At 42.2% G+C, this 14,061-nt stretch overlaps 2 protein-coding genes across 3 annotated transcripts in view; one reads left to right on the top strand and one right to left on the bottom strand.

The window, feature by feature from the left end:
* The window catches only part of TRAPPC3L (trafficking protein particle complex subunit 3L), a 606,266-nt gene that overhangs the window by 355,808 nt on the left and 236,397 nt on the right, over positions 1–14,061 (top strand). The gene's annotated exons all lie outside the window — the stretch shown is intronic.
* The window catches only part of CALHM5 (calcium homeostasis modulator family member 5), a 44,621-nt gene continuing 32,148 nt past the window's right edge, over positions 1,589–14,061 (bottom strand). The window contains exon 2 of the mRNA XM_086927372.1: positions 1,589–3,641. Coding sequence (XP_086783498.1) covers positions 3,204–3,641 — 438 coding nt within the window. The 3' untranslated portion in view covers positions 1,589–3,203. The remainder of the gene's footprint in view (positions 3,642–14,061) is intronic.

Genomic DNA, 14,061 nt, shown 5'->3' on the forward strand with positions numbered 1-14,061 from the left:
CTGCAGCACCTGTAGTCGTGTAAATAGGTGCTTATTCATGCCTACAAATAGTGCATTCCCATAGTCCAACAGACTAACTAGCAAGGCTTGTGTCACAGATCGTCTGCAGTCCAACAGTATCCGGGGGAAAAGTCTGGCCAGAAGTTTCAGTATAGCGAAACCTTTGCCACAAAGGGACCGCACATGTTCCTTCATGGTCAGGGCGTCATCCATAACGATGCCCAGTTTTTTGGCATGTTGTTTTGGAATTGGCGCATTGCCTAGAGTGTGTGGCCACCAGGTAGCGTCCCACACTAGTTTGGCGCCACCAAACAATAGGATTTCGGATTTTCCTTCATTCAGCTTTAAGCAGTGCGTGTGCATACATTGGGCCATTTCTGTGAGACAGTTGTGCAGCTTTGATTTAGTAATCTCTAGTTTTACGTCCAAGGCCACCATCAGTTGCGTGTCATCCGCATAGGAGCAAATGCCAATGCCCCACTTCCTAACAATTTTAGCCAATGATGAAATATTGACATTAAATAGGGTGAAACTTAGTGAGGCTCCTTGCGGGACACCACAGCCGATGGTGCTGGGTTTGGATTGAAATTGACCGAGATGTACTGATTGTGTTCGGTTACTTAAAAATGAACGTAGCCAGCTCAGTGCATTGAAATTAATTTATTTTTCATAGACAATTTCCATCAGGCTGTTATGAGAGACCGTGTAAAATAATTCTATTTAGATTTATTGTTTGTAGAATTATCCTATGTGAATATCCGGTCATATAATCAGCCTCACAAAATCTGAAGATGTTGCCTTTCATAACAAACACTGAAATTCCAATGTAAAATAAATTAAATATTCGTTGTAACTGTGCCAACTATTGCAGTGTTCACCTGTGGATGGAATGATAACGAAGAGTGTCATGGACCCCAGTTTCTGAGTTTGTTAACAGTTTTGTTCTGGCCTGACTTTATCAAACAGTAACACTTCCATCTAGGAGCCATTTGAAGAACTGGTACTTCAGTGGCATCCATTCCTATGCCTATGATAAGAAGATGGATATGTCCGTGTTTCTTTTCTCCTGCCAATAATGAGTGGCCTGTTATCTTTTTTTCCCCTCGCAAAGGCATTGTTTAATGATCCATTCAGATAACAAGCGGCTTGTTAGACAACCAAGAGGAGAGAGAGTTTATCTTTGTGGAATCCTGTAGCTATATTTACATGATTTCAAGATCAAAAGACATAACTTTATGTGCAATGTAGAATATAGAGGAAGTCACCAATGCCAGGGCTGTCCTGAGATTTTTGCTTTTATCTTGACGTTGGAATAGTTTTGGTGTTTGACAAGTCTTTACTGTTTGCGTTGGGTTTCTTTAGTAATGGATTGATTATGGCGGTTTGAAGCAGTACTTTTTGGGCAGCACAGAGACAAGGTAATGATGTTTTTCGGTGCTTAGGTGAAGTTGCTTAGTTGTTCTTTGATGCAGCTTGCTGGCCATGGCTATGCTAAGTAAGATGAGGACTGGGTGTTCCGGCCTGATTAGGTCAGTAGTTCTGTGATAGGTGGGGTGAATGTTCTGAAGACTGAGTAATGTGACAATGGAGTCCATTGTTGGGTGATGGGTATAATTTTTTTAGTTTAATGTTTCAATTTTGATGACAAATAATATGAGTTCACTTTCTCCTAATCTTTGTAAAGGGCCACTCACATTCTTCACTCTGACTAGTTCAAGTGATTTAAGGCATTGTTATAAAATGTTTGCCAGTTTTATGTGTGGTCAGTTAACTGATTTATTTTATCAATTACTACTTTAAGATATCCCTTTATCTTTATCTTGTAGGCGACATTGTTTTGTTCTAGACCTGCTTCCTGCCATTGATGTGCTAACATACTTCCCTTGCTCCTCATATAAGTCAGTTGTCCATTAAATTACTTATTGACAATTTTATGCTTCAATTTGCCTTTCCTACTTTGTACTGGCCACTGCATCAGGGGATAGTTTTAGATCAGCATCAAATGTATCCAAATTGATATATGAAAGATAGTAAAGATGCACTTGTAACTAACTGTAAAGAATACCAATAGCTTGATTCTGAACTAGATTTAAATACCATTCTCATTTTATTTAATACTAGAGTTCACGTTATACACACGCTGTGTAAATAATAAATTCATACCTTATGTGCGATCAATTGCAGTTGAGTTCTGGTACAAGCTTGGTCAAATCAGTGGGGTACTTTAAAGTTAGTGGGGTGCTTTTTGGGGTACCCAACTGCTTCAAAAACTGCTGGGTTGTCTGTGGATTTTGACACGTGTTGTAATCTTCTAGAGGCTGGGATTTTAATGTAATTTTAAAATTCTGTTGTTGCTAATTTATACAGCACATCATCGATATTGTTTTGGTCTAATGGAGGGATGAAAGTAGATTTCAGCTTAAGGCCAATGTCACATTTCTGATAAATCAATGGTCGATTGATTAGCTAGATCTTTAGTCTGATGTTGTGTGTCTTCTAAGCTTAGAATTTGCGTATCATTTGATGGGCACATTTTAATGCTGTAGTGTTCTAATATGGTTTCTTTTATGTGATTGTCATAGCTATGGGAGTACTTTGCTGATGCATCACCTGACATATTGGATATTGATTATTTTTATAGAGTCATAATGCACAAGGGTTTGTGCCACTGATGAGGGAACAGGTTCTAAGAGACTTCTTTGTCCAGTTTCACGAAGATGGCCACATCTACAGAGAGGTGGCATAGGATGCTTAGTTACCCAGGGTTCTCTATGATATATTTATTCTCACTCAATTGGAATCGTTGGCCTTCTAGGGGAGGGGGACAGTGTCAGGCCTTCTGTTCCCTAGTTCCTAGTGAGGAATGGGAGACTTTTGCATGGACCTTTTATTATAATGTGTCCACAGGAGTTATCAATAATTCTCTCTAAACTTAAGGAGTATTCTGAAACTTTCTCCTCTTAACCCATAATGCAGTAGAAGTCATTTTGTCAAAGGGAAGTTGGAATGAATGGTTTGTGGTAGAGCAGTCATGGCAGAGTGGTCCTTCTTAGAGAAAATATTTTCGAAAAGTTAAAGTTATCACAATGGGCAAATAACATTAATCCAGAAATAAACAGATTTACTTACAAAGATAGATACATTGTATAAACATTTTCTTTGACACATATAAAAAGTGCAAGTAGTCCTTGGTGATTTGCATGCTAAACGTGTGCATTCTGTCCATCTACAAAGTCCAGCATTATCTCTTCCTCTCCATTAACATGCTTATCTTTTTTTGCAATACCGTTCTCTTTTTCTGCATCCATACATATTACGCCGTGTTCCACATATCGGTGCATGGTGCTGTAATACTGCTGCTCCCGGCTGAAGGAATACAGAGAGGATACCTCTTCCCAGGCCCTGTTGGATGGCATGTCAAATGCTTCGGGGTCCTTATTCTCAAAAAAACTTGTAAGGTTCCGTTCCGCAAGCTTGCTCGCATAATCTTTTGATAGCTTTTCGAAGTGTTCCTTTTCCTTTTCAATGTAGGTCCTCCAGAAAGTCAACTGGAGGTAGCTCACTTTAGAACGGCAGCTGGCGTAGCAGGTACCCAACAGAGACAGCAAGAGAGTGGTTACAATGAGGCCCCATCCAAGCAACTGTAAAACAAATAAAGGAAGGTATGATCAGGGAAGTTTGGAGTGTTCCATTTCTGATTTTGAATTTATCTACATTATTATGTAATTATAGGAATCCCTGCGAGTATCTTCAAGTAAGATTTAGGAATCAAGGGTTTGAGATAGTCGGTAGATTTCTATATTATATCATGCACATTTTGTTTTAGGGAATAAGGAACGATATTGTCACAGCTTTAATACCACTAGATCATGTTGTGGATGAGTACCAGTACCACGGCCACCGTGGCTCATGACGAGCTGAGCTCGTCATGAGCATAGGAGGGGTTAAAGCATTGCTGGAGCAGATGAAGCACATGTTGAATGAGCCTTATCAGTGAAGACCCTTGCTACAAGGCAGAAACAGACAAGATGGATCATGTGCCAGGACCTCGTAGTGGTGCAGAGACGGGACTGTGAATCATGTAGAGGAAATGAATTATCAGTTGCTATAGTAGCAGGATTAAGGATTCATGTTTTATTTGAGGAGTAGAGGCTTTGTGAATTTTTCCCAGTAAAACAGGGCTTAATTTGGAAATGTATGAGTGCTGGTGCCCAAAGCTGAGCTCAGAAGCACATGTATTTACAACAAGGGGTGGTGAGGGACAGAGTCTCTGAATTAAACAGAATACTCTCACCCAGTCAAGAGATCAGGGCTAGATCCAACACCGTTTTTTAGCTCACTGCACCATCCCAGTTTCAGAACCTGACTGTATGCAAATTAGTCTGTTCCTGTCCCAGTGCATGATGGGAACAGGGCAAACCAAACTACAAAAGCCAATTCTTACACTGGGAAGGAAACAAGCTACCGGGGACCGGTTTCTGGCATTTCAGCCTCTTCGGCCCGGCTTGCTTGAATCCTGATGGTGCAATGAGCAAGGGACTCACATCTGAGTATACCCTTCCACGCTTAGGGTGGACAAAAATATTTACAACAAGGGGTGGTGAGGGACAGAGTCTCTGAATTAAACAGAATACTCTCACCCAGTCAAGAGATCAGGGCTAGATCCAACACCGTTTTTTAGCTCACTGCACCATCCCAGTTTCAGAACCTGACTGTATGCAAATTAGTCTGTTCCTGTCCCAGTGCATGATGGGAACAGGGCAAACCAAACTACAAAAGCCAATTCTTACACTGGGAAGGAAACAAGCTACCGGGGACCGGTTTCTGGCATTTCAGCCTCTTCGGCCCGGCTTGCTTGAATCCTGATGCAGAAGCACATGGCCAGTGCTATTTAGTGTTGGCACACTGAATACTAAAGCTGCCTAATCTTCAATACACATCAGGCCTCTTTAATTCACTTTAGACACCCTCTTCCCCTTTATCTCACTCTTCCATGTTCCTCCTTTGTCCATTTGTGACTTTTTCCTGTGTTTCTCGCTCTCTCTCCCACCTTCTTTCTTTTTCCCCTCTCTTTTCTCTTGCTCTCTGACCTGAAAATAAGTGCCAGTCTCCAAAAATAAGTGTGAGTGCCACCACTCGCAACCACCAGCTCAAATTAAGCCCTTCTTATATCTGCTAAGTAACTCAATGAAGGTTATTGACTATGCATGGTGAAGTCCTGGGTCCATGGCTATTTCAAATTCTGGACCGAAACATTTTTAGAACTGAGTTATACATATATTCAGGAAATCATGGGATGAGCTTATTAAAGGATGGCCAGTCCTCCATTCCCACTGCACATGTACAGCACATTACCCATAAATATGCTGTCCTACATAAATTCATATTGAACTGGCACCGGATTGCACAAAAAATAAGAGAGTTCACGGCGTATCTTTGGCGAGTTAGGTACCTTCAATAGATGCGCATGACCACTGGGAGATGGATATTTTTCTCAGTAGATGTTGTAAATCCCCCCTCTTTCACTTACATGGTTTTATTGCTGAATTAACTCTGTAAGGGCACCTTTATTGATCACACGAGTCCAGATGGACTGCTTGTCTGACCACATGCACCTTATGAAAGCTCTATTACTTTGAGTAGAGTCGTGTAAATCACATCAGTAGGTCACTAAACATATATCCTACTTCAATTTGTTGATTCATTTGTTGATATATTTAAAAATAAATCGCATTCAGAGGCAATCTTTTGCTGTATTATTTATCGTTCATTCAACTTTCATGGTGTTTCAAAAGTATTTAAAATCGAAATGTTAGTGGAAAATCTGTTAGTGTGCCTACTGCAAGTTAATTCATATATATTAATTAACATTTTAATTCTAATATCTGAAGTTGAATTAATTCTGCGATCACATGCAAACTCTGTCTTTGCCCGATACCAGATAGTGAGGTTTCTGATTATGATGCATCCCGCATCTTTAACCTGTGTAAATTCCTCCAGTTCCCTCCCGGAAGAAGTTTTGCCGGGTAAAGAAGCATTCTTTGTAACAAGTTTTCTTTCAAACCGTAGAATCCGCATGCTACTGCAAGTTCACTGAATGCTAAAAAACGAACAAAGTTTTAGCCTTTGACCTTCAGGGGATAGTAAAAGCGAACAGTTGTGATAGTCGTGGCTTACTCTTCACCTTAGGGGGAACAACGAGACGCTTTAGTGAGGTGGGCTGCTCCCAGGCAGTCACTTGAAGAAAGATAGGTTCTTAATGATCAGACCATCAGACCCATAGAAATGCCATACTCACAGGAAGGAAGAGCATCTTGGGAAAGTAGCATGGGTCCAGCAGCAGCTCGTGTCAGGTAAAAGAGCCAGGGCAGGAGGGGGTAGTGTGTGTGGATGAGGTGCGACGGAGACAAATTTAAAAAAAGAAAAATAACGTACCTGCCACCCTCCAACATCGCGCTCTTCTGGTCCTCTCCATTGCAGGCACAGTCTCCCAGACTGGAATGCGGCCAATCCTGAAGCTGGTCTTATGCATGAGAGCAGCTTTTGGATTGGCCTGAGTGCTTTGACAGGCTGGGACCCTGTTCTTGGTCTCTCCAACCCGGCAACACAGCTGGGGTCGGAGAGAGCTTCAGTGCACATGATGGTTTGGCCAGCCTGAGACGGCTCGCCAATCTGTCATGGTCACTGACAACAGCGCCCAGCATTCCCCCTCCAGTACTACCACCCCACTTGCCCTGCCTCCAAGACACGACACAAGAAAAATAAGACAATAATAAAACGGGGTTTAAACCCATTTTATTATCGTTGTATGTTTCACATGTTTTAGGGTGCTAGAGGGAGAGGGGATGCTCCTCCACCACAGCAGAGGAGCCGCGGCTGCATGGGTCATCAGTTTGCCCCACTTCATCTCTTTTTGCTAACTCCAAGCTGCAGCATAGGTAATCACCTCTTTGCAGATGTTGATGAGAGCTCTACTCATCAGGGGAGGCTAAAAAAACTTGTAGAAGACAAGCATCTAACTGCACTCCTCTAGGGATCTGATGGGTAGAGAATTTTCATAGAAAATTATATTTATTTTGGATGAATCCCTACCCGATATGTGTGCACAGAGTGTCGGGCACCTATATGGCAATATGTCTGTTGTCCTTACTTAACACATCGACCTCTCCTCGCATTCTAATCATGATTGGATGTGGGATATTGCCTTATCTGGGTCCAGTCTGTCCCCCATAACTACCTTGTATCTTCAGAATGATCTAGAGTAAGATATTTCAGGATTCAACCAAACTGATAGTCCAGTGTATGTCATGCCTTGTAGTTCTTGGTGTTGCTATTCCAGTATGATGTATATTGGTGTAAATTGGTGCTGGCAGATGCATAAGGATGGACCAGCCGTTGTCGCAAAATTTCAGGAGGGGATGTTGGCCATCAGTTCATGGATGTCAAATAACTGCTTGAAATTAAATTCGGATAAGACCGAGGTGATGACCTTTGGCAGCCTTTCACTGGAGTGGTCCGCCACCTGGTGGCCTGGTCAAATGGGCCCCCCTCCCACTCCGGTTGCCAGGGTCAGAAACCTTGGTGTTATGTTTGATGACAAGCTGTTATTTAAGCACCATGTGAACGCAGTGATCTCATCCTCCTTCTACATACTGAGGAAGATTAAGAAACTGTTGCCATATCTCCCTCCAGCTGCAGGAAAAACATTGATCACCACCCTCGTTTTTTCCAAAATGGACTATGGCAACGCTCTCTTCCTCAACACTCAAGAACACGTCTTAAATAAACTACAGTCAGTCCAAAACGCTGCCGCTAGAATTCTGCTCAGCATCCCCAGACACTGCCCCACCTCCTTGGCCATACGTCACCTGCCTTGGCTAAGGGTTAAGAGTCGGATAAAGTTTAAAGGCACTTTGCATTGCCTATAAAGCCATCCATGACTTAGGACCCAGGTTTCTTAAGGATGCTTTTCGGATCTACGCTCCAAAAAGATCACTTCGCTCATCCTCCACCCATCTCCTTTCTGTCCCACGTACCAAAACCACTACTTGGGGAGATAGACGTTTCTTAGTAACAACACCTAGGCTATGGAACTCTCTCCCCCTGTTCATTAAAACCAGTCCCACTCTTTTCAGCTTCCGTAAACTCCTGAAAACCTGGTTGTTTAATCAATAATCACTTAGCTGCTTTCCGGCCCAGGAAGTCCGACATGCGCCGAGACACCCTTGGGTAGTTGTGCGCAATAAAAATTCCAAAAACATAAACAAACATAAACATATCCGTGTCTGGCTGTTGCTTTGAACTTTATTTGGGGAAAAAATGATATGTGAATATATTGTTTTCCTTTAGGGTGCGTGTGGAGTCTAACGGTGTACTCGAATAGAGTTTATATATATTTTTTTAAATACCTCTAAAGGCAGCACTTTGATAAACTTTCATTTGTATTTGTCGGATATGTAACGCAACAAGCAAATGTTTGCAGTTGAAAGTAGGGGTTAGTGTTGTAAGAACAGCTGCCTACACTGGTTTGCTAGTGCTAATAATGGATTGTGAATGACAAATGTTTGATGTGAGTGGCAGATATCCAGCAATAATATTTTGGCCCACGCTGTCAAAAGCAGGCCTTACCCGTTTCCTTTTTATTTGCTCCTTTCTTGGAGGAAGGGTGGTCCTTTCCCAAGCCACCATATACTTCATAAATAGAAATAGGAAGTAACAAAAGGACGCAAAGCAAAGAGGCAAAACAAGGAGGGGGAAGCATGGAAGCCAATGGAGTGGAAGATTGGAGACAACCAAAATGGAGGAAGGCTGAGGTCACTCACCTACATGAAGAAAAAGCACAAGGCACAAAAGTCCTCTCGCGGAATAACCACAACAGAAAATAAAGAGGAATACACCAATACAGAACTTTGAGAAAAGGGAATGTTATGAAAATGGATGCAGAACATGCCAAAGGCAGAGTATCACCAAGCATTGCAAGGGAGGTACAAAGTGCTTTGTGATAATGGTTATAGTGTGAGATGTTACTGTATAATGTTCTGTATGTGATATTACACATTCTGGTATGACATGTAAAGGTTCAGAACAGGAGGGTGGAGAGCAGGAGAAGGTGAGAAGCTGCTGTGCAAGGTGTGACCAGTATGTGTGGGTTGACATGGAATAAAGGAGTTGTTCTACTACCTTCAGTGTGGAGTGATTACTGCATACTTGCCTAAAATAGTCTTCATTGATAGTGCTTTCCATGGTCACCCGAAGGTGCTTTTTTGCCACCTTGAGTTAGGCAACCATAGATGAATTTTTAAACACGAGTTGGGACTTCGATAATAAAAAGGAGCTACAAACAGGTGTTGATGTCATTCATGTCTACCAAACATAGAAGAATAGAGTCCTTCCTTTTTAAAAAAAAATGTGGCACATTTTGTGGCACTTTTATTTCACTATTTAGTCATTTTACCACATTAATACGACCACTAGTCCCAGAGTTCTAAAGTGAGACTGGGCTAATTAATCACTCATGAACCTAGGAAACTAGGCAGGCATGGAAAGGTGACTGGTTACCCTTTGAAAATGGTGTGCCACATTTAAAATTGTCTCCACACTCTTCATATGTATTGCCGCATCTTCTTCCACGATTACTTTTTTTTCTTAGGAAAAATAAAATCTGATATTTTTATCACTTAACAACGTCAAAAACACCTTAGCTACAACGGTTTCTGCAACAGGTATTCATATGTTATGATTATGCACAGTTAATTCGCGATTTATTTTTACTTAAGTTATTATCCCATTTATAACATTCATCTCGTCTGCAACATCTGGTTCGGAGATGGCTTTTCCCCTTAAATACTCGTGACAGAGGGCCCCATATGTCCTTAGGCCTTGAGGTCTCCGGAGGTTCTTCAGGATAGAGTCCCATGTTCTCCCTGCAGTATACCATGTTCTGGAGACAATGTTTGTGCTTAGGAGCTGACCTTTTTCCCTAGTGCATAGCAACTCGCCTATTAGCCAATAATAGCGCTACTGCTGTGAAAGTACGTATGCTCCCTTTCAAATTCGAAAGCAAACCCAACAGGCACACGTGTGGGCTACATTGTATTGTTTCTGCTGTCATGTCTCTCAAACCTTGTATTACAGACATCCAGAAATCTAAAGTACATTCCCATGCTAAATGTATAAAATCTGCTCCCTCCATCCTACATCCCTACATTCATCATTTTCCCTAAGACCATACCTGTGAAGCCTAGCGGGTGTGTAGTACATTTGCTGTATATATTTAAAATGAATAATGCTAAAATTGAAGTTAGACAGTATTCCCATTCCTCCTGTGACAAATTAGGTACCAGCCTTTCATTCCAGCGCATAAGGGCTCTGTTGAGAGTGCTCTTTTTCTCCTCCAGGACCATCTTGTATAATTTTGTTACTAATTTACATATTGTGGGGCTTGCAAGAAGCACCTATAACGTGCAGAGTGTTGATGGTTCCTCTGAGAATGGATGGTACAATTCTCGCATAGCATAGCTGTCTGCAGCCTGTGATATATGAATGTGAATAGTGGTATTTTGTTCTATAGATCTCGTAAATTGTCAGCAGTTACAAATGACCCCACTGGAAATACATAATTCAGCCTCTCTATACCTGCCTGTTTTAAAATCGGGAGTGGCCCCTGCTCATGTGTAACTGACAGGGCTGGGTGGTATCCTATAGGAAGTGATGCGGAATACAGTGAAAGTTTGTTAGCTCTCACCCCAAGGGCCCAGAAGGCAGAAATGGTGTAATGCATTGTATTGATTTCTGTGCACTGTATTCTCCATCAATGATGTAGTAGCACATGCAGAGGCGGTATAGCGTGAGCATCTCTGTCTCCCACCGCCAAGTGTGGTGTATACATGTGAGGGTTATACCAGTAATGTGCAAAATGTGAATGTGTGCATAGACAATACAAATACGTATCTGGTACGCCAAACCCTCCCTCTTTGTAAGACATAGTAATTACATTTCACTACACACTGAGTTGTTTTCCTGCCCATAGGAGCTTTATCAGATGAGAGAGTATATTGGCAAATAAGGAGCTGGGCTAACCAATAGGTATATTTATAAACAGGTAGAGAAAACGCGGGAGAACTATCATTTTTATAAGAGCTATCGTGTCCGCAAGTGATAGTGGCTTTCTTATTCATCTATCAACTTGATTCTCCAATTTAGTGAGTGCCCTGCCGTAGTTTTCCCATATCACCAATTTTGGGTCTCTGTGAACTCACACTCCCAAATACTTCACTGGGTGTGCGGACCATTCAAGGGGCTATTCAAGCGCATATAGTAAGGTGCACCTGGTCAGAGGAATAATCGTCGATTTGTTCCAATTTATACTAAGCCCTGCATGCTGCTCAAAGCAAATGTATTGACTGAGCCTTAGTGTGACATATGTCTCCGGGTCCCTGACACTTAGAACCATGTCATCTGCATATAATAAAATATTAATTGGTCCCTGTCTAAAGCGCTGTGCCGATTCACCATGGCTCTGCCGTATAACACATTCCATTGGTTCTAAAATCAATGAGAACAGCAGCAGAGACAAGTTGCAGCCCAGTCTAGTGTGCCTTTGTATAGATAACACTCCCAACGTGTGCCCTTCTATGCGTACTCTCGCCACTGGGGAGGCGTAGAACAACCCTACCCATTTTTTGAAGTATTCGGAACAAGTAACTCCATTCAATGGAATCGAAAGCTTTGGCGGCATCTAACAATATTGCTGCGGCCTTGAGATCCGGATTGAGCTGGTGATATAATGCAAATATTGTACACAGATTGTGCTTGGTAGATCTGGTTGGGATGAACCCTGATTAATCCGGCAGTATCATAGTCATTGGTAAAGGTTGTAGCCTGGTGGCCAGTATTTGTGCTAGTATTTTAGCGTCTGCATTGTTGAGGGATAGAGGTCGCTATGACTCACACTGCGTCAGTGGCTTATTCGGCTTTAGCAAAGCTATTATTAAGGCTTCACGTAGAATGGAAGGAAGGATGCCCTTTCCAAATGATTTTTATGTACATTTCCAAGATATATGGTGCCAATAGATCAGCACATGCTTTGTAAAATTCACAAGTGAGCCCATCTGGACCTGGTGCTTTTCTGTTATGGCCTCACGTATCTCAGCTTCCTCAATAGGTTGACTCAAATATACCCTTGGTCCATTTGACAGCCATAGGAGTGCAATGTCCGATAAATAATTATCTGACCTCTCTTTATCTGTCTGCCCCCGAGAAGCATAGTTTCTCTCATAAAATTGTTTAAATTGTACTAGTATTCCATAGGAGTCATAGTGATCGACTCCATCATCGTCCATGATCTTGCTAATGGGAGGTTGATGTCTGCTGCTATTCTGATGGCCAGGTTATGCCCTGGTCTCCCCCCTCTTCATACTCTCTCGTGACATGTTGCCTAGCCATATATTTTACTTCACTTTTCCCCAAGTCGTTATTGTCTGTCACTTGTTCTTTTATATTGCCCAAGGTGTCAGGGCCTGGCATGGTTTTGTATTCCTGTTCTAACGGTTTTATGGTGTCTTCAATAGTTTGCAGTTGCCTGTGGATGGATATCTTTTAATACTCCCGCACTTGTGCTCATGCATATTTCCCATATTGTGGATGTGAATGCCTCCAAAGTGTACTGGCTTCACTTACTGAGCCCTTATTTATGTCAAAGTAATCAATAATGGCACCCTGAATAGTGTTTGTGTACATCGGGTCTAATAAAGCATCTGCCCTGAACATCCATGTAAATTGGCGAGGGGTTGTATGATGGCAACTGAATACTAAATTTGACCAGCTTGCGATTAGATAATGTCCTTGCTAGGTGCCCAACTTCTGTCACCCAGGCATTTACCCCTGCTGGCTCCAGCTATTAATCCAGTCGGGACGAGGTCCCGCAGACCTATGATGCATGAGTGCCCTCTAATCTGTCTGGATTGTGGATTCTCCATATGTCTACTAAATCCAGTTCCTGCATCCATTCTCTTATAATTCGGGGCGACCTTTTGTTTTGTCCGCTTGAGGGGCCGATTTATCTTTGCTTGGGTCAAGATGTGTGTTTAATTCACTGCCTCATATTATTTCAGATTTTGGGAGGGGGTACAGAGCATTCAGTAGGTCTACATAAAAGGCAAGATCATCTATGTTAGACCCATAAACATTTACTATTGTAAGTAGTGTGCTGTGCATGCGGCCCTGTAGAATGGCATAGCGCCCTTGCCCATCTGTAATGGCGTGTGTAACCACAAATGTCATACCTTTTGTTTTATTAGTGTCATTACCCCCCTGGCATACATTGAGTACGCGGATGCAAGCCGAACCTCTGCCCAATAGGTGCCCACCTTCGCCTCTGTGTGCTTTGTTAGGTGTGTTTCTTGGAAGAGCGCTATTTGAATGTTATGCCTAGTTAGGTAGGCCATTACCTGTTTAATTTTCTTGGGGCTGTTAAGACCTCCTACATTCCATGTTATGAAAGATATTAGTGGCCTTAGAGATTCCATTTGCAGCTATCTAGTTTCCCGCGGCTTACTAGATCTTCTTGCATTATGACCAAATATCTATCCAGTGCATCTACTACCGGTGAGCTATAGTAGCCTAAACATGAAACATAACCACCCTTTCCTCTCGCCCCCACCCACTTCAGCATCCCAATCATAATAAAGACACAGTCCCTAATAACTCTAATTTCTAGCTTCTAACAATATCCTTATTTCTAACAAGAATAAACTTATCAGCACAATTGGGGTTCACCCTCCTGCTAACCGCCAGATACCCAGTATCCCTCCAGTCATGGAGGGGGCCAGGCATACTAGTTCACCAGTTTATTTAAATAATGTTAGGGGCCGGAGGCCTCTGCCTTGTCCCCTTTCATATGTGTTTCACGTTCTTTGTCCCATTGGTGCCCCTCTGTTCAGATGAACACTTCTCTGTGACTGTGTTACTGGTTGAATTCTTCAGCTTACTGGTGTTTGTTGGTGCTGTTTCGGACGTGTAATTGACTTCAGAAAATCCTTGGCAGCTTTCGGAGTTGTATAT

This window comes from Lissotriton vulgaris, chromosome 6 (genome assembly GCF_964263255.1).
Source record: "Lissotriton vulgaris chromosome 6, aLisVul1.2, whole genome shotgun sequence".
NCBI lineage: Eukaryota > Metazoa > Chordata > Amphibia > Caudata > Salamandridae > Lissotriton > Lissotriton vulgaris.